Below are 20,414 nucleotides of genomic sequence, written 5' to 3'. Positions count from 1 at the left end.
TAAGAAATTTTGGTATAGCTCCGCATCATCCAGCCTTTGATTTATACACCTTTTTGCCGCATTTAGATCCAGTTTGAGCAATTCAGTGGGCGAGATCTCATAGGACAGCAATTTGGCATGGATTTTTCCTGACCACAAATTTGTGAAGTCATCCCGCCACATGCATTGAATGAGATAGTGGTTCGGGAGTTTATGCCATAGGGATATCCAATAAATCAAAACTCGCCTCCATAAAACTAACTCCACTGAGGGGATCTTCATTTCTAAGCGAATAGCCGCATTACTTACGCATGTTGGTAATTTTAGAAGTCGGCGTAAGAATTGGCTTTGAAGCGACTCTAAAGGTGAGAGATTTGCAAAGGCCGCCCATAAAGGTGCAGCATAGGCCATTGTGGCCATCACTTTGATGCTATACACTTTCAAGGCCGCAGGGATGAATAAGGCCCCCTCCGAATAGAAAAAACGGAGGAGGGAGTGCGATAGGGCTTTTGTCTTGTTTTGAAGGTATTCAACTTGCACTTTCCACCCTAAATTATATTGAAAATAAATTCCTAAATATTTAAATTTATGTACTTGTTCGATTTTCGTGCCCTCCAGTTTCCATGTATAAAGTTTTCGACTCCTTGAAAATATCAGTACTTTGGACTTGGTGTGATTGATGGACAGATGATTAAGATGGCAATAAGTCGCAAAAATCTTTAGTTCTTAGTGTAGACAGGATCCCCCTGTTGGAAAATCCGAGGCGCCTTGGTACCCTCCTGTGACTGCTGCTGATCCGCCGCACGAATGTTGATTCTGTACCTATTGCACATAATTAATAATTGTTCAGGATTTCCACACCACACCATCCTGCAGCACTAAAACAGAAAGGATTTCGTATGTGGATAGATTTCCTGCTGAAAAGAAATTGAGGAGAACTGCAAATAGTCAGGGCACCAGTATGGCTTGTCTGTTGAAATATGATTACAGTGGAACCTCGGTTTAAGAACACAATTGGTTCCAGAAGTCTGTTCATAAACCGAAGTGTTCATAAACCGAAGCGAACTTTCCTATTGAAAGTAATGGGAAGTTGATTAATCCGTTCTAGACGAGGAAAAACACCCCCTAAAGCAGCAGGGCCTTCGCTCCGATGTCTTCGCGGAGGCCGGGGAGCACTTTCGCGGCTGCAGCCCAGTCACGAAAACACTCCCCGGGCTCTGGGAGGCATCGGAACGAAGGCCCAGCATCCCCGAAGGTATCGGACGCTCCGCTGCCTTCGGGGAGGTTTGGCCTTTGCTCCGAAGGCATCGGACGCTCAGTAGGCCTCGGGCGCCTCGGTTTACCAACTTCCGGGTTAGGATAGTTCGTAAACCGAGGTGTTCGTAAACCGAGGTGTTCGTAAACCGAGGTTCCACTGTATTGTATATCAAGTGTGAAGAGGCGTCAAATTGCCCGGAAACTGTGGCTAGTCTTAACACGTTTGTTTTTGCAAAGCAGCTATACTGTTACATTTCCCCATGCTCTCCTGCCCAACTCTCATAAACTGAAGCATTCATAAACTGAAGCGAACTTTCCCATTGAAAGTAATGGAAAGTGGATTAATCCGTTCCAGACGGGTGCGTGGAGTACTCAACCTGAAGCGTACTTAACCCGAAGCATGGGTGTAATTGGTTCCGTAAGTCTGTTCATAAACTGAAGCATTCATAAACTGAAGCGAACTTTCCCATTGAAAGTAATGGAAAGTGAATTAATCCGTTCCAGATGGGTCCGCGGCATTCGTAAACCGAAAATTCATAAACCGAGGTGTCCATAAACCGAGGTTCCACTGTAAATGAATTCATTGCATTTTCCCACTACTCAAAGTTTAAGGGGTTACCGTATATACTCGCGTCTAAGCTGACTTTTTCAGCACATTTTTTTGCGCTGAAAAAACCCCTCTCGGATTATACTCGAGTGAGGCGGCGGGCGGCGGAGGGACTTATTGCAAGGGCAGGCACAGGAGCTGTGGTTGGGAGAGGCGCTGCGCTGCACATCTCCGAACTGTGGCTCCTATGCCTGCTCTTGCGAGCGGAAAAGGGGGCAGCGGAGGAATGAGCAGTGGAGGAAGAGCTGCTTTCGGGCTGTTCTGTCCTCCTCCTCCGCTGCCGGCAGCAGCAGAGGGGGCGGGGGGAGGACCGAGCAGCCCCAAAGGGCTGCTTTTAGGCTGCTTGGTCCTCCGCCACCACCTTTGCCACTGTTCCGATGCATGCGCAGATACCTTCCTGCCTCAGAGGCTGAAGACGTGCCTCAGGGTCAGTGGGAAGAAGGGGCCTGGTTTGCTTTTGGCTCCTTGGGCTGCAAGCCCTGGGCTGCGTCTTTCTTGCCCATGAAATAATTTTCTACCAGATGAAACTAACTTTTGATGACCCTGAAGTAAGAATTAGAGGAGCCCACTTAGTCAGGTGAGAGAGCCACAAATCAACAGTGTGATGACCATTGAACCACCCTGAAACCTGGGGTATATTAATTAAATAATAATACTAATACAGCGACACTAAGTGGTAAAAGCAGAAAAGACACCCTACCTTCAGGACAATAAGAAGGGGGAAAAAGAGGGGGGGAGGACTAAAATAAAAAAGGTGATAAAAAGCGGGGTCTGGACTGTGGGACAAAAAGGGAAAACAAGGGGACCTCAAGTGGGAGAGGAAGGGTATTGTGGTTTGGTTTTCCTGATGGCTTGCCCTTTGGAATCTGTAATGTCAGGAAGTAAAAAGTATAACCAAAGTCTAATTTATAATCAACAGGGAAGAAGAAATTCAGGTCAAGAATTGGACATGGAAGTTAAAGAATTAATTTTAAGCCTGAAAGGGGATATAGGAAATATGAGAAAAGAATTTGTGGAAATGAAAACAGAAATTAATGGTAAAATTAAATTAGATCAAATTAATGGAAAAATTAGATCAAATGAATGGAAAGGTGGAAGAAAATACAAAATCGATTACAGAACTAAAGGTGCAAACAAGTACATTGGTAGAGGAGAAAATAGAACTAAAGAAAACAGTAGAAGAGTTAAAAATTAAATCCCAGCAGTGGGAAGAAAATTTTAAGAAATTATCAAAGGAAGTAAAAGATTACAAAAAAGAAGGAGAAAAGGCCGAAAAAGAGAGAGAGGAATTTAAAATAGCACAAGAGGCAACCTGGGATGCGATGTCAATATTACAAATGCAAATTAAAGAAAGAATTCTGAGATTGAGAGGCATCCCAGAGTTGCCAGAGGGGAGTTTACGGAGCACAATTGTAAATGAATTGGCAGCCTGGCTAGAATTGAAGGAAGAAGAAATAGAGGAGAGTATAGAAACGCTGTATAGAGTGAACTCCAAAAAAGCTAAGAAAAACAACTGGCCAGGTGATTGTTTAATTACCTTTACAACAACTAAAATAAAAAGTAGGATTCTCCGAACTATAAGAAGGAAAAAATTGAAAATAGAAGGAAAACAAATTATTGCCCTGAAAGAGGTTCCACCATGCATTTTGAAAAAAAGAGAGAAATACCACTTCTTAACTAAACACCTGAAAGCCAAATCCATTTTCTTTAAATGGGAATATCCCGAAGGATTGACCTTTGCCTTTAAGGGAAGAAAAAGGAGATTTGAAACACCAGAAGATGCAGATATATTTTACAGAAAGTATAAATCAGAATTGGGAGGAGAAAAACAACAGCTAGAAGGAGGCTCCAATCTGAAAGAAACACAACAGGACCACGAGTTAGACAGTGAATGAAGAACTCACAAAACAGAATAAAAAGAACACAAAAAGGACAGAATAAAGACTTTTGCTTTTATTTTAAAACGATACTGAAATAAATAAAATTAAATAGATTTCTGAAATAAAAAGTGATATTGAAACAAAATGAGCCTCAGAATACTTTGTTGGAATGTGAATGGATTAAATAACAAAAAGAAAAGGAATAAGATACAACACATATTGATAAATCAAAAACTAGATACCGTGTGTCTCCAGGAAACACATGTTAAGAAAGAACATAAAAAAATACTGATATACCAGAAACTAGGACAAGAATTTATAGCTGCAGATAATGTAAAAAAAGAGGGGTAGTAGTGTATGTAAAGCCACGGTTGGAACCACAACTAATATATACGGACGAAGAAGGTAGAATAGTGATACTCAAAATTAAAAATGCAGGAGAAACTATAAACATAATTGGAATATATGCACCAAACAGTCAGAAAGAGGAATTCTATTTAAAAAACTGGAAAAAAGCTGTTAGAACATATAGAAGGAAAAATGATAATTATGGGAGATATGAATGGAGTCATAGACCCAGATTTAGGAGGAGAAAGGAAAGGAAAGAAACATGGGAAACTACCTCCCACTATACATATTTCTCCGAAGCAAAAAAATCGGCAAGTAGGATCGATGCAATATGGGTAACAACAGAATTAGTAAACAGAATAAAAGAAATACAAATAATCCCAAAACTAATATCAGACCACAATCCGATTCTATTGCAGCTAAGTCCGGAATGGAGAGGAGGTCTGAGAAGATGGGGTGGAATATCAGAAGAGGGGTAGAATATCAAAACATATGAGCAACTGAAAGAGAGGGGTATAGGATGGCTCCAGTATTATCAGATTCAGGACCTGTTCAAAAAAAATAACAAAAATCATGGATTCGAGACCAATAAATCTAAATTTCAACTGGAAATTGTGGAAGGTAAAGACAAACTATTAACAAAAATGTACGACCTCCTCTTGGAATGGAACACAAAAGACGAAGCCACTAAAGAGTGTATGATTAAATGGGCAATAGATTTGGGCCATAATATTAACATCGATCAATGGCAAAACCTATGGCAACATCAGATTAAATTTACGGTCTGCACTCTTTTAAAGGAAAACATCACGCCTGTTAAATTAGCCAAAATCAATAAATCCAATAACAAAAAATGTTGGAAGTGTAATGTTAAAGAGGGAGACTATTACCATCAGTGGTGGCTTTGTGAAAAGGTGAAAGTTTATTGGGAGCAAATATATAACGAATTGAAAAGACTATTAAAATATACTTTCCCAAAAAAAAACCCGAGGAAATGCTATTAGGGATATTGAGCAGGAATATTAAAAAAGAGGATCATAAACTCTTCATGTATGCCACCACCGCCGCAAGAGTTATCTTGGCCCAGAGGTGGAGAACGACTGAAATACCGACTATAGAGGACTGGAGAGAGAAAATGCTAGAATATCTGCAGTTGGCTAGGCTAACGGGAAGAATAAGGGACCAAAAGGAGCAAAAGTTCCAAAAGGAGTGGAATAAATTTATAGAGTATTTGAAGGAGCATGGTAAGATATGAAACGCCTGTAGGTCAACATTACAAAATGCAACAGTTTAAAGTAACCTAAGTCAGAAACCCATGTTTAATTTGTAAGACAATCTGTGACGGGTATAACTTTAGAGAGCGCAAAATTGAATAAATGGAAGAACAAGTCTGAAAGAGAGAGAGGTGGAAGTCGACCATAAGAGGAGCAGAACAAAAATAATTACTGAAAGGGAAAGGGAACTGAAACAAACAAGTTATAAAACGAAGTTGATAAATTGTAACAAATCTTAGTTTATTTAAAAAATGACAAGACACATCTTGGAATTTGTATACTTTTTATTCAATCTTTTTTGTATTGAAATGTTTCTTTCCGATTCTTGCTGATGTATGTATAGAAAAAACAATAAAAATGATTATGAAAAAAAAAAGAGAAGATGGAAGTTAAATGAATCTCTGTTATTCGATGAAAAAATAGTAGAAGGTGCAAAAAAAATTAAAAGAATTCTTTGAGTTTAATAACAAAAAAGATACAGATGAGAAAACAATATGGGACACAAGCAAGGCCGTCATTAGAGGATACTTTATAAAGCAAAATGCCATCCAGAAAAAAGTGAAGGAAAATGAAAAAAAGAGGTTAGTGGAAGAATTGAAAAGAAAAGAAAATGATTTAAATAAGAACCCAAAAAATAAAAATTCAATTAATGAGGTCAAGTTATTAAAGTCAGAATATAAAAGAAAAATTGAACAAGAAATGGATTGGAAATTGAAAATTTGGAAAAGAAACAATTTTGAATTTGCGAACAAACCAGGCAATTATTTAGCTTGGCAGCTTAAGAAAAAGAATAGCGAAAAAATGATAAACAGAATTAAAATGGGAGAAAAAACCATAGATAACCAGCAGACAATAATGAAAAAAATTGTAAAATATTATGAAGAACTTTATAAGAGGAAAGAAGAAAATAAGGAAGAAATGCAAAAATATTTGGATGAAAATAAATTGGCAGTGAATATAAAAGAAAAAATTAAAAAACTAAATACCCCCATAACAGTACCCCATACCCCCATAACAGGACAAGAAATACGAAATATAATGAAAATATAATGAAAAAGGCAAAATCTGGAAAAACACCAGGTCCAGACGGACTGCCGTTGGAATACTACAAGAAAATGGAGGAAATATTGATAAGTCACCTGCAAGAAATAATGAATAGGATATTACAAGAAGGAAGTATGCCGGAATCTTGGAAGGAGGCATATATTACACTACTACCGAAACCTGATGCAGACTTAGACTTAATGCCCAACTATAGACCCATATCATTACCAAATGCCGATTATAAGAACTTTGCCGGAATAATTGCAGATAGATTAAAACAGGTATTAAAAGAAACAATACACCATAATCAGGCTGGATTCCTGCCGGGAAGGCAAATATCAGACAATACATGAAACATAATAGATTTAATGGAATACCTGGAATTTAAACCAGATAAAAAGGCGGCCTTTTTGTTGCTGGACGCCGAAAAGGCCTTCGACAATGTATCATGGCAGTTTATGAAGGCTCAAGTCAAGGCATTAGGAATAGAAGGAGGGTTAGAAAGAGCATTCCGCTGTGGGCATCCCCACAGAAAATTCCGCTGTGGGCATCCCCAGAAGAAGCCACAGCGGTTAAAAAATTAAATATGAAAAAAGATTGGGTAATATACAGATTTATTACGGAATGAACAAAAGAGGAATTGAGATTGAAAAAATAAGAAGAAATTAAAGAAAAAATATCGCATTGGTTCCAATACTCCCAGATAAGACAAAGGTTCTTGACGGATAAAAAAATAGGAATAGCGGAAGAAACATCAAGATTTGAGAAAGCAGTGGTCCAAAGTAAAGGGAAGCACATTTCACAATTGTACGATATTTTGTTGGAGTGGGAGTTGAAAGAAGAACAAACGAAAGCTACGATGGTGAAATGGGCCCAAGATTTAGGATACAATATTATGATAGATCAGTGGGAAAAGCTCTGGCAGGTGGATACCAAGTTTACGGCCTGCTATAATTTAAAGGAGAATGTCTTTAAAATGATATACAGATGGCATATAACACCTGAAAAGCTATCTAAAATGGATAAAAATAGGTCCCCCACATGTTGGAGATGTGAAAAGGAGAATGGGTCGTATATACACATGTGGTGGACCTGTAAGGAGGTCAGAGAACTATGGAACATCATATACGAGGAATTAAAAAAAATATTGAAGTGCAACTTTAAAAGTTATTTCTGTTGAGCCTTTTGCCAAAGGAAATAGAGAAAGATAAAAGAACACTGCATATGTATGGAACGGTGGCAGGAAGAATTATAATTGCAAGGAACTGGAAAAACAAAAATGTACCCACAATAGAGGATTGGAGAATGCTAATGGTAGAATATATGCAGCTAGCAAAAATGACAGGCAAAATGAAAGGGCAGATGAAACAAAAAGTCTGTAGGGAATGGGAAGTATTTGAAGAATATTTAAAGAATAATAATGTATTAAGAACTACATTGGCAAATCTAGACTGAGCCTGATTAATTATTATGTGAAATGACAAATAGGATAGAGACTATGAATAAAATAAGGAAAAAAGGTAACTAAGACAAATAGCTGTGCGGAAGTACCTAGTTAATATATAAGGCAGCAAGTATAACTGGAGGTCAAAAGAAAGTAGAAACAATGTAAATAGCAGAAAGAGGAATGTGTTTATATAAGTACGGGTGTTTGAATCTGTATGTTTTGTGACTGTATCTATGTATGTATGTTTACTTTACTTTTTTCTTATTCTTTGCTTTCTTCCTTGATTGCTTTTTTGTAACGCTTCATTTTAATCAATAAAGACTTTATTTGAAAAATAAATAAATACTAATACTAATACTAACAATAATAATGTTTTTTTTCTTTCGTGAATTTTTTACCCTTTCTTTCCTTTTACTGTGGCATATGTGATTCACCCCTTCTCCACATTCTTATCCTCATAACAACTCTGAGAGGTAGGCTCAGCTTTGTGGCTGAGTGCAGATTTGAACCCTGGTCTCCCAGGTTGCATACTAGCACCTTAACCCTGTCTCAGTGTTGACTCTGTTTGCTAAAATTTGGCCAGCTGAAGTCATAAATTGCCTTCAGTAAACACAGACTTCCCATAGTCTGGCCCTGACCATGGTATCATGCGACAGGGACAGGGACAAGCAGCTGGTTGCTGATTGAGCTAAGGTTTTTGTACTTTTAAAGTCATTGTTGATACCATATTGTTTTTGCTGACCCTCTTTTCCACTTACAGAGCTAGTTTACTGTTTTTCTTTGAAATAAATATTCAAAAACATTTAACCTACTGATGCCTCAATTAATGTAATTTTATTGGTATCTATTTTTTATTTACCAGTAGCTGCTGCATTTCCCACCCCAGGCTTATACTCAAGTTTCTTATGGTAAAATTAGGTGCCTCAGCTTATATTCAGGTTGGCTTATACTCTAGTATATACGGCAGTTCGAAAGCACGTCAAAGTGCAAGTAGATAAATAGGTACCACTCCAGTGGGAAGGTAAACGGCGTTTCTGTGCACTGCTCTGGTTCGCCAGAAGCAGCTTTGTCATGCTGGCCACATGACCTGGAAGCTGTCTGCGGACAAACACCGTCTTCCTTGGCCAGTAAAGTGAGATGAGTGCCGCAACCCCAGAGTCGTCCATGACTGGACTTATAAGGTTAAACTATTGTAGTTGTACACCGATTTTGCCAGTATACAATTGCAAAATGATGCCACTGCCCTAGCATGGGAGCCATCAAAGTATAGATATTCCACTTGTACCAAGTCAATAGGATTGATAAGGATACCTGGCATATAGGCCTTTAGAAAGTTCAGTAAGTGATTTTTACGCTCCTCTTGAGACAGAAATCCTGGGGGTTTAGGGTAGCTTGATAAGACAAGCTTGTTTTGAGACAACACCAACTTCCATTTATTATTTGTCAAGGTCCACTCCTTAGAGGGATTAGAATGATCTACTGATAAAACGTAAGACCATGGATCTTGAATCAAGAGGTCTTGCTTAGGGTTTGGTGTTGGAGTAGGCGCTGGAGGTTCCAGGCGATCCAATGCAAAATCGGAGCAAGGGTTTAAGGGAGGTTCTTGTTTGGGTAGTTTCCTGGTTAAAGACTTCACGGGGTTCCCTCTATTTCCAATAGTTAAGGCACTCTCAAATAGATTAAAGAGCTTTTTAAAGTCCTTTTTTTTTGTAGCGCACTGTCTTATAGTTTTTAATATTTCGGCTCTTCTTTACATTTGAAGGCCTCCTTTTATAGGCGTTAACCCTGTAAGTTCTCTTGGCCTTCCTTAATGACCTGTTTTTACACTTGCTAAGAGCGGGGATGTTATTACTTTCTGTTTCTGCGATCATTCTGTCAGATTTTCTCCGAAGAATTTTACAAATATCTGTCACGGTTGTAAGAGTTTTTGTACAGATGGCCAAGTAGGATTTTATGCCTTCAATGTCCTCAGTTAAAAGCACAAGCCATTTAAAAACTGATAGGTCCTCATCGTTTCTCTCAGGAGATTTAGGGTTTTAGTATTTCCCCAAGACAATTCCAAAATTTGTTTTAACATTAGTTCCTCCATTTTTTGATCTTGGGATAATTCAGGAGGTGCTTGGGCTTTAGCTCTCAGTTTCCGGGATAATTCAGCGACTGTACTGGATATATCTGAGGTTATTTTCAGCGCTTTTGGACCTTTGTTGAGGATTTCCTCTGCGCAATCCTCTCTCTGCACAACCAGTCCTTCATTATGGCTGTTAGAGGACTTCGTGAGGGAGGGGGGAGTTTCTTTTTCCTGCTGATTCTCGGTCGTCTCCACTTTATCCCTATTTGTATAGAACCTAGTGATTTTTGTTTGCACTTTCTTTAGAGTAGCTCTTTTTTGGGGGGTGTGTGTCTTGAGTCAATAAGAGGAAAGCCTGAGGTTTTGCCACTCCGGGTAGTAGCATTGCAACCATAAAATTATTATTCATCATTATTTATTGGACTGCTATTCTGCTGCCTTTCAGCCCAAAAGTTCCCAGGGCAGTACATGACAGAATATAACATGCATAAATCCCAAAAACTATACAACCACAATATAAACCAGATAAAAGATGGAAACATCCACAGAGCAAGAGTTAAAATTTACAAGCAGTCCACCAGCAAGTCCAAAAACCCTTTCAACTAGTACCCTAAGGCCTGAGAGAACAGGTATGTTGTGAGCTAATGCCTAGAATTAATCAATTCAGAGGACAACTGAATCTCTGGGGAGGGAATTCCACATATGGGGTGCCATAACAGAGAAGGGCCTGCTCCATGTCACTGTGCTACTAACTCTAGTTATGGGTGGAACAACGGGCGGGGCTTCTTCTGCAGATGTTCATGCTGGGGAAGTTAGACTGGTGACTTCCATTTCTGAAATGTGATGTTTACAGATAATATGTAAAGTGGAGTTGGAAGGGCTTATTTAACCAGGCAATCTCTAATTGTTTTTCTTCCAAGATCAACTTTAGTATTCTCACAGCCTGCTATGACCATCTGCCATACTTTTCAGTGTCAATCAAGCAAACATGTTGCATTTGCCCCTTATAAAAATGTTCTAATTGCAATAACTTGCAATAAATTGAGATGTACAAAGTTCAGACCTAGGATAAGTTAAGTTTAGTTTCTGGGACAATGTTGATTTGTTTTTGGTCAATGGGGGTTGGAATCCATGTACTTTTTGCAGGACACTGATGTTGAAATAGGTTGAGGTGATCGGCCCCAATCCCACCCCCTGTTCTTTTGGGGAGCAGAGGTGAATGGAGTCCAGGTCTTTTACATGAAGAGTAAATATTAGAGAAGTAGAAATGTTGGGAAATTCCTTCCTGGATACAAAAACTGCAGCCACCCATTAAAGTCAGCAAAGAGCTATAAATGTGGCAAAGCTGTTCAAACACACTTAAACCTCAGAGAGTCCTAAGGAGGAATTGAGAGAAGAATTGAGATCAGTTCCAAAGAAACCCCATCAAGATGATGCTGGGAACATCAAAACCCTGCAGCTTCCTTTGTCCAGGTTTGTTTTTTCCTTTACAGGTCCACCAGACATGAAACATTGATCCCACCACCTCCTTACATTTCCAACATCGGTCTGTATTATTTCTATACATTATCGCTAATTTCCTCGGTGTTATATACCAATGATAGAAGACCTTCATGTAGTTTTCCTTAATAGAATAACAGGCTGTGAACTTAATATCTTCCCTCCACAATTTTTTGCCACTCAGAGTTGTATATTATGACCTAGATCTCTTGCCCACTTTACCATGGCTGATTTTACCTCCTCGCCATTCACCGACCATTCTAATAAAAAATTATACATTTTGGACAGTATTTTGTCATCATTGTATATCAAATCTCTTTTGAACCTTGAAAGTTCTTTTTGAGTGAGTCTGTTAGAAATTAATAAAAAAAATTTTTTAGCAGCCTCCCTGGGACCTCTCTCAAGATAACTATATTTTTCTCCTCAATGCGAAGTCTTCTTTTAAAATTAGTTTGTAATATTATATCTTTGAGAGCTAGAGTTCAGTCACCTGGCCATTTATTCACCTTTGCTATAGTAGAATTGACTCTAAAGGTTGAGGTTGAATCCCAACAAGACAGAAGTACTGTTTTTTGGGGGAAGGGGGCGGGTGGGTGTCGGGGGACTCCCTTGTCCTGAATAGGATAAATGTGCCCTTGAAGGACCAGGTGCGCAGCCTGGGAGTCATTCTGGACTCATAGCTGTCCATGCAGGCACAGGTTAATTCTGTGTCCAGGGTGGCTGTGTACCAGCTCCATCTGGTACGCAGGCTGAGACCCTACCTGCCCACAGACTGTCTCGCCAGAGTGGTGCATGCTCTAGTTATCTTCTGCTTGGACTACTGCAATGCGCTCTATGTGGGGCTACCTTTGAAGGTGACCTGGAAACTGCAATTAATCCAGAATGCGGCAGCTAGGCTGGTGACTGGGAGCGGCTGCCAAGACCACATAACACCGGTCTTGAAAGATCTACATTGGCTCTCAGTACGTTTCCGAGCACAATTCAAAGTGTTGGTGCTGACCTTTAAAGCCCTAAACGGCCTCGGTCCTGTATACCTGAAGGAGTGTCTCCACCCCCATTGTTCAGCCCGGACACTGAGATCCAGCGCCAAGGGCCTTCTGGCGGTTCCCTCACTGCGAGAAGCAAAGCTACAGGGAACCAGGCAGAGGGCCTTCTCTGTAGTGGCGCCCACCCTGTGGAACGCCCTTCCATCGGAGGTCAAAGAGATAAACAACTACCTGACATTTAGAAAACACCTAAAGGCAGCTAGCCCTGTTTAGGGAAGTTTTTAATCTGTGATATTTTAATGTATTTTGGTATTTGTTGGAAGACGCCCAGAGTGGCAAGGGAAACCCAGCCAGATGGGCGGGGTATAAATAAACAAATACAGTGGTACCTCTACTTACGGATAACTCTACTTACGAATGGAGCTCTGTCCGTCATCTTGGATGCGGTTTAGATAGGATTTTTTCTACTTATGAATTTTTAGATAGGGTTGTATCTACTTATGAATATTTTCTCCCAATGGGATTCGACTTACAATTTTTTTCGACTTACAAATGTGTGTTCGGAACGCATTAAATTCGTAAGTAGAGGTACCACTGTAAATAAATAATAATAATAAAGATTTTATCAATCTTTCTGCCCACTTTCATGAGTGATGTAATCAAGTAGAAATTAAACTCATGTAATCCAAATGTGTCTGCCTGTGTGGCTATCTCTTTAGCTATCTACACTATCAAAATGCTAATGTAATTTATTTCTTATATCTTTTGCTTCAGGTGTCTGGATTTTGACCATAGTTTTGGCCAGAGCTGGAGGAGTTCAAGCATATCCTTCTGGTATTCCCGGTCCACCTGGTATTCCTGGTGGTCCAGGTGCTGCTGGTGCTCCTGGTATGCCTGGTGGTCCAGGTGCTGCTGGTGCTCCTGGTATGCCTGGTGCTCCTGGTATGCCTGGTCCACCTGGTCCACCTGGGCCTAAAGGTCCTCCTGGACCACAGGGGCCTCCAGGTATGATCTCTAGCTTAATTCTCAGCAAATTATTTACTACTACTACCTGTATTGTCAATGTACAACCTGTGTACCATGAAATTAATCGAGCCTCCCCCCCCAACACTCAATCTCATTGCACACCAACCCCAAAAGTCAGTTGCACTATATTATTTTCCGTTCAGCAGTCTAACAGCCCACAGATAGAAACTGTTTTTTAGCCTGTTGGTACAACTGATTATTCCTGCCAACCTAGCAGTTCGAAAGCACATCAAAATGCAAGTAGATAAATAGGAACCGCTATAGCGGGAAGGTAAACAGCGTTTCCATGTGCTGCTCTGGTTTGCCAGAAGCGGCTTTGTCATGCTGGCCACATGACCTGGAAGCTAAACGCCGGCTCCCTCGGCCAATAATGCGAGATGAGCGTGCAACCCCAGAGTCGGCCATATCTGGACCTAATGGTCAGGGGTCCCTTTACCTTTACCTTACAACTGATTATACTTCTATACCTCCTGCCCGAGGGTAGAAGATTAAAGAGGTGCTGGCCAGGGTGTGAATCGTCCCTGAGACATAACACTTCAGAAACCAAGCAACAGAAATCAAGTTCTTGGTTATCTTTACCAGGTAAACAAAGCAGGTGCTGGGTTTAATCCTAGATGGTGGAAAGAAACAGCTTTGGTCACCCATTTTAGGGAGAGGGACTGGGAGGAGGGTCAGTGTCAGGAGTGAGCCAGCAGTAAATCACACTGTTCAAGTTAGAGTTAACTATTAGCAAAAGTACGATCTGCACAGACTTGGCGGAATGTTAGACCTAATGGGCACCACAACCCATCCCCAGTAGGTCCTTCCCCATGAAGTAGTTGCTGAGACTGAAAGTCCCTGCTTTTCCACAGCTGCCTAAGTCCCCTCCTCTCCAGGATTCCCCCCCCCAAAAGCAATCAGAGACTCTGCTTGCATGTTGCCAATCTCTCCTCTTCCATTTTCATGCCTCTTCTGGTTCTGGGAGACAAGTAGGGAAGCAGAGCTTTTAGCAGTACGGGGGGGGGCATGGGGTTCAATGGTGGATGCCATTGCCAAAGTCATTTCCCCCGGAACCCCACCCCCTTTTCCATCCCGTTTTCATTTTTACCTGCAATATACAGTTGCCATTTGTTTTCATATTCTTTTCAGGAAATTTTGTGGAACATTGTTGTATTTCTTAAATTGTTATTTAGTACACCACTTGGAGAGATTTTACTATATCAAATGGTATAATTTTTATGATTATAAAAAACCAAAGAATGTCAAAACAATGGTAAAATTATAGTAACTGCAATATTGTGTTGTTGTTGTTTTTTTATATAAAGTATACTAAGGGAACTGAGTTCTGTTCAGGTTTCTGAACTCCAGTTCAGTTCTGGTTCAGCCACTAATCTGAACTATTTTTCAACCTGCTGAAATACATTTCATATAACTGACCACATAGAAGGCAAGCTACCAGCAATTGTGAGGTCTACCAAATGCCTGGAACATCCCCTTTTTTTGCTATTCAAGGAAAGTAGTTAAAATCAGGTGGTTTAATGAGAGACTGGTGGACCTCCCTCACTCCCTCCCTTTCTCTTCCTCTCTCTCTCTCTTTCACTTCCTCTCTCTCTCTCTTTCACCAATTCCTTCCTTCCTTCCTTCCTTCCTTCCTTCCTTCCTTCCTTCCTTCCTTCCTTCCTTCCTTCCTTCCTTCCTTCCTTCCTTCCTTCTCTCTCTCTCTCTCTCTCTCTCTCTCTCTCTCTCTCTCTCTCTCTCACACACACACACACACACACCCCTTCCTTCCTTCCTTCCTTCCTTCCTTCCTTCCTTCCTTCCTTCCTTCCTTCCTGTACTTAAACACAAAATGGCCAGAAATATGATTGGCTGGGGGGGGGGCGCCAGAAGGTTATCTTGCCTAGGGCGCAAAAAACCCTAGCACCGGCCCTGCATCCTCCATAAGTCCATCAAAGTCCAAAAATTAATTAGTGTATTAATTGGTAGTTATTGCTGTCCCACTTAATCAATAATGTTGAAAACAGCTTACGGCATTAACATTTCGTGCTGGGAATTTCAGGGAGAATAAGTGTGGTTGACACTGAAGGTATTCTATGCATGAGCCTACAGAGCAGCTGGTTTGGGGTACCTGCTGTTGCTAAGGCCATGCAGGTGCAGAACCCTGTTTTACGTTCCCATCGGGCCAAGACCTTTGTGGGGAAATGCTCAATACAAGCCATTACAAGCATAGCAAAAGTAGTCATAAACAATAAATAAAACACATCAAAAAGCACACAATTGAATCGAACTATTTCCGCATAAGTGATTATAATACAGATAAAGATACAAAAAAGAAATATCAATGATGGCAACACCAACTTCACAACAATGCCCTCCTTAAACAATACCTCACGTGTCTGGTCAGCAGCCTCCACTTTTGTAGCTGGAGTCAGTCAGGGTCCTGCCCTCCCAGGACAGGTGGAAAAAGACCTGCAAGGTAGAGAGCCGGTCTTCCAGGACTCACAGCCAAGATGGTTTAGACCAGATGTTGATGAACTACAGCTCCATCTTTCCTGACTACTGAACATGCTGGCTGGGGCTGATAGCAATTGGGGGTCCAACATTTGGGGGGCAGCAGGAATCCCATCTCAGCTCTAGAGATTCTGAGAAAGAAATTATTTCGACAGTGGTACCTCTACTTACAAATAACCTTACTTACGAATTTTTCTACTTACAAATGGAGCTACGTCCGCCATCTTGGATGCGGTTTAGATAGGATTTTTTCTACTTACTAATTTTTAGATAGGGTTGCTTCGACTTACGAATTTTTTCTCCCAATGCATTCCTATGGGATTCGACTTACAATTTTTTTTAAACTTACAAATGTGTGTTCGGAACGCATTAAATTCGTAAGTAGAGGTACCACTGTATTTGGATGACAACTTCAATGCACTGCTAGCTTCTTCTTTTTAACAGCCAAAGCTGGGTACCTGTGAAGACTCTGTCATTCAAACACGGCTTTTGTACCTGGGCCCTATGAGTGGTTGGAAGAGTCTGAACCTAAACAGCTGCAAGCTATTTTGATTTGAGACAGACACCTGTCACTGCTTCTTCTGCTAAATTGCTTTTCCCCTCCCTCTTCAATTTTTATAAAGGTTTGCCAGCGGCTCAAGGATTGATGTGTCCTCATGGATTGCCAGAAGCTGATTGTCAACCAGGCCTAAGAGCACCACCAAAATCTGCATTTTCTGCAAATGTGGGCAAAAGCTATCCAGCACCTAATCAGCCCATAGGATTTCAAAATATTCTATACAACGAGCAGCAAGTCTTTGATGAGTCATCTGGCATATTCACCTGCCAAATCCCAGGAGTCTATTATTGTACCTACAACCTGAAGGGACACCAGAATTCACATATGATCCTGGCAAGGAATGATAGAGAGGTGAAAGCATCCGATCAGATTACCTCGGATGCTTATGAAAACCTGCCGCAGAGTGCAATCCTTAAATTAGAGAAAGGAGATAGGATGTGGTTGGGTGCAAAAGAGGCTTATGATGGGATAACAGAAGGAAGCTATTTTTTGTGCTATCTCATATATGACTCTTAGATTATGCAGTACTCTGGATTCAAATGGCTTGCTTCATTGCATTGTCCTGCAAACATTTGACTAGATGGTTTGTTTTGATTTGCAAGAAGTACACCTAATCTATAATAGGTACACTTAGGGATGGGGAAGAATTCTAAATGGGAAGCTAGCAAGTAGGACTCATTGGAGATCTGAGTAAACATGCCTAGGATGCAGTTGGGTTATGGCTCACCAATGGCTCAGAGGTATTGTTTTACAATTTTCATAGAAACATGAAAGCAGAACATGAAGTGTGCATGGATTTCCATGAAGTTTATTAGAAGGCTACTGCTTCTATATTTAAAAATCAAAAGGCTGTGCTTCACATTGTTTCCACATCTGCATAGGTGCATGCATGTAATCATTTGTTTAAAATTAAAGGTTGTGTCTTAAAACAACTGACTGCTACGGAATATTTATAAGGGGAAACTAAGTGCTTTATATAGGTTTTGGGGGTTTTTTTGGTGGAAGTGTAGAGATGACACTATGGATTCATGGATAAGTACTGTTGCATTTAAGTCCAGGCAATGGTGTTGTAACAATCTCTTTATTCACAGCAGACAAGTAAAAGACAAAAGACCAACTCCCAGCCTACTGCTATATATATGTAGCCAACTGGGCCAGCCTACAAACTCCAGGTGAAACTAATTAAATTAACTAAAACAGTCACTCCTAGCCGTAACTCCTTCCTGGCTACTCTGCTCCTGTGTTGTGCCTGCTATTCAATACACAACACCCCTCCCCTCTTAGCCAAGAACACCCCGGTTGAGAATAAAAAAAACATCAAACGTGACACACACATTGAAACATCTGATTCCCATCCCCCCGTACCACCCCACAGTCAAAGTCTCCCAAATATCGCGGACGGGTTCGCACCCTCTGGGACCGTCTGAGCTCGGGCTCTCGGGGACTGTCCCCTGCCTGAGTCTCTTCAATGTTGAGCCGTGGCTCAGTTCCACTCTCCACTCCTACTGGCCCGGCCTTGCTATCTTCCACTTGGACTTCAACTGCCTGAGGGGGACAGGTGACTATAGGTTCTCTGCTGACCTGCTCCGGCAATTGCTCCACTTTCCTTGTGGCTGATTCATCCTCCCGGATGGGCCACCGCTGTCAAAGTTGGTCGACATGGCGGCAAAGACTACCTGCGCCTTCTACCTCAACCTCATACGATACAGGACCGGTTGGCCAAAAATTGTAGCCGGAATCCACACAGGGCCAGATACACACAGCTATACTGTTACATTTCCCCATGCTCTCCTGCTCAACTCTTCTGACTTAATTACAGTGGTACCTCGGTTTATGAACACAATTGGTTCCGGAAGTCTGTTCATAAACTCAAGCGTTCATAAACTGAAGTGAACTTTCCCATTGAAAGTAATGGAAAGTGGATTAATCCGTTCCAGACGGGTCCGTGGAGGACTCAACCTGAGGCGTACTTAACCCGAAGCATGGGTGTAATTGCTTCCGGAAGTCTGTTCATAAACTGCAGCATTCATAAACTGAAGCGAACTTTCCCATTGAAAGTAATGGAAAGTGAATTTATCCGTTCCAGATAGGTCCGCGGCGTTTGTAAACCGAGGTTGCACTGTAAATGAATTCATTGCATTTCCCCACTACTCAAAGTTTAAGGGGTTACCGTATATACTCACGTATAAGCTGACTTTTTCAGCACTTTTTTTGTGTGCTGAAAAAGCCCCCCTCGGATTATACTCGAATGAGGCGGCCGGAGGCGGAGGGACTACCTGCACCTTCTACCACAACCTCATACAATACAGGACCGGTCGGCCTAGAAACTGTAGCCGGAATCCACACAGGGCCGGATCCATAGTTCTTAGTGTAGACAGTATCCCCCTGTTGGAAAATCCGAGGCGCCTTGATACCCTCCTGTGACTGCTGCTGATCCGCCGCACGAATGTTGATTCTGTACCTATTGCACATAATTAATAATTGTTCAGGATTTCTACACCACACCATCCTGCAGCACTAAAACAGAAAGGATTTTGTATGTGGATAGATTTCCTGCTTAAAAGAAACTGAGGAGAACTGCAAATAGTCAGGGCACCAGTATGGCTTGTCTGTTGTAATATGATTATTATATATCAAGTGTAAAGAGGCATCAAATTGCCCGGAAACTGTGGCTAGTCTTAACACGTTTGTTTCTGCAAAGCAGCTGTACTGTTACATTTCCCCATGCTCTCCTGCCCGACTCTTCCGGCTTAATTACAGTGGTACCTCGGTTTAAGTACACAATTGGTTCCGGAAGCCTGTACTTAACCTGGAGCGAACTTTCCCATTGAAAGTAATGGAAAGTGGATTAATCCGTTCCAGACGGGTGCGTGGAGTACTCAACCTGAAGCGTACTTAACCCGAAGCATGGGTGTAATTGGTTCCGGAAGTCTGTTCATAAACTGAAGCATTCATAAACTGAAGCGAACTTTCCCATTGAAAGTAATGGAAAGTGGATTAATCCGTTCCAGATGGGTCCGCGGCGTTCGTAAACCGAAAATTCATAAACCGAGGTGTTCATAAACCAAAGTTCCACTGTATAAGCTGACTTTTTCAGCACATTTTTTTGTGCTGAAAAAGCCCCCCTCGGATTATACTCGAGTGAGGCGGCCGGCGGCGGAGGGACTTCTTGCAAGGGTAGGCACAGGAGATGTGGTTGGGAGAGGCGCTGCGCTGCGCATCTCCGAACTGTGGCTCCTATGCCTGCTCTTGTGAGCAGAAAAGGGGGCAGCGGAGGAATGAGCAGTGGAGGAAAGGGCTGCTTTCGGGCTGTTCTGTCCTCCTCCTCCGCTGCCGACAGCAGCAGAGGGGGCGGGGGGAGGACCGAGCAGCCCCAAAGGGCTGCTTTTAGGCTGCTTGGTCCTCCGCCGCCACCTTTGCCACTGTTCCGACGCATGCACAGATACCTTCCTGCCTCAGAGGCTGAAGACGTGCCTCAGGGTCAGTGGGAAGAAGGGGCCTGGTTTGCTTTTGGCTGTCTGGGCTGCAAGCCCTGGGCTGCGTCTTTCTTGCCCGTGAAATAATTTTCTACCAGATGAAACTAACTTTTGATGACCCTGAAGTAAGAATTAGAGGAGCCCACTTAGTCAGGTGAGAGAGCCACAAATCAACAGTGTGATGACCATTGAACCACCCTGAAACCTGGGGTATATTTAATAATAATAATAATAATAATAATAATAATAATAATAATAATAATAATGTTTTTTTTCTTCGTGAATTTTTTACCCTTTCTTTCCTTTTACTGTGGCATATGTGATTCACCCCTTCTCCACATTCTTATCCTCATAACAACTCTGAGAGGTAGGCTCAGCTTTGTGGCTGAGTGCAGATTTGAACCCTGGTCTCCCAGGTTGCAAACTAGCACCTTAACCCTCTCTCAGTGTTGACTCTGTTTGCTAAAATTTGG

General features: G+C 41.4%; 1 protein-coding gene across 1 annotated transcript; it reads left to right on the top strand.

Moving 5' to 3' along the window:
* The first annotated feature begins 11,193 nt into the window (after positions 1-11,193).
* On the top strand, positions 11,194-17,763 carry LOC118079166 (protein HP-25 homolog 2-like). The gene is made up of 3 exons (XM_035103192.3): positions 11,194-11,377; positions 13,165-13,395; positions 16,530-17,763. The coding sequence occupies exons 1-3, from the start codon at positions 11,335-11,337 to the stop codon at positions 16,979-16,981; spliced, it is 726 nt and encodes a 241-aa protein (XP_034959083.2). The 5' UTR covers positions 11,194-11,334; the 3' UTR covers positions 16,982-17,763.
* The last annotated feature ends 2,651 nt before the right edge of the window (positions 17,764-20,414 follow it).

This window comes from Zootoca vivipara, chromosome 9 (assembly GCF_965207765.1).
Source record: "Zootoca vivipara chromosome 9, rZooViv2.hap1.1, whole genome shotgun sequence".
NCBI lineage: Eukaryota > Metazoa > Chordata > Lepidosauria > Squamata > Lacertidae > Zootoca > Zootoca vivipara.
This window is presented reverse-complemented; position numbering and strand designations above follow the sequence as displayed.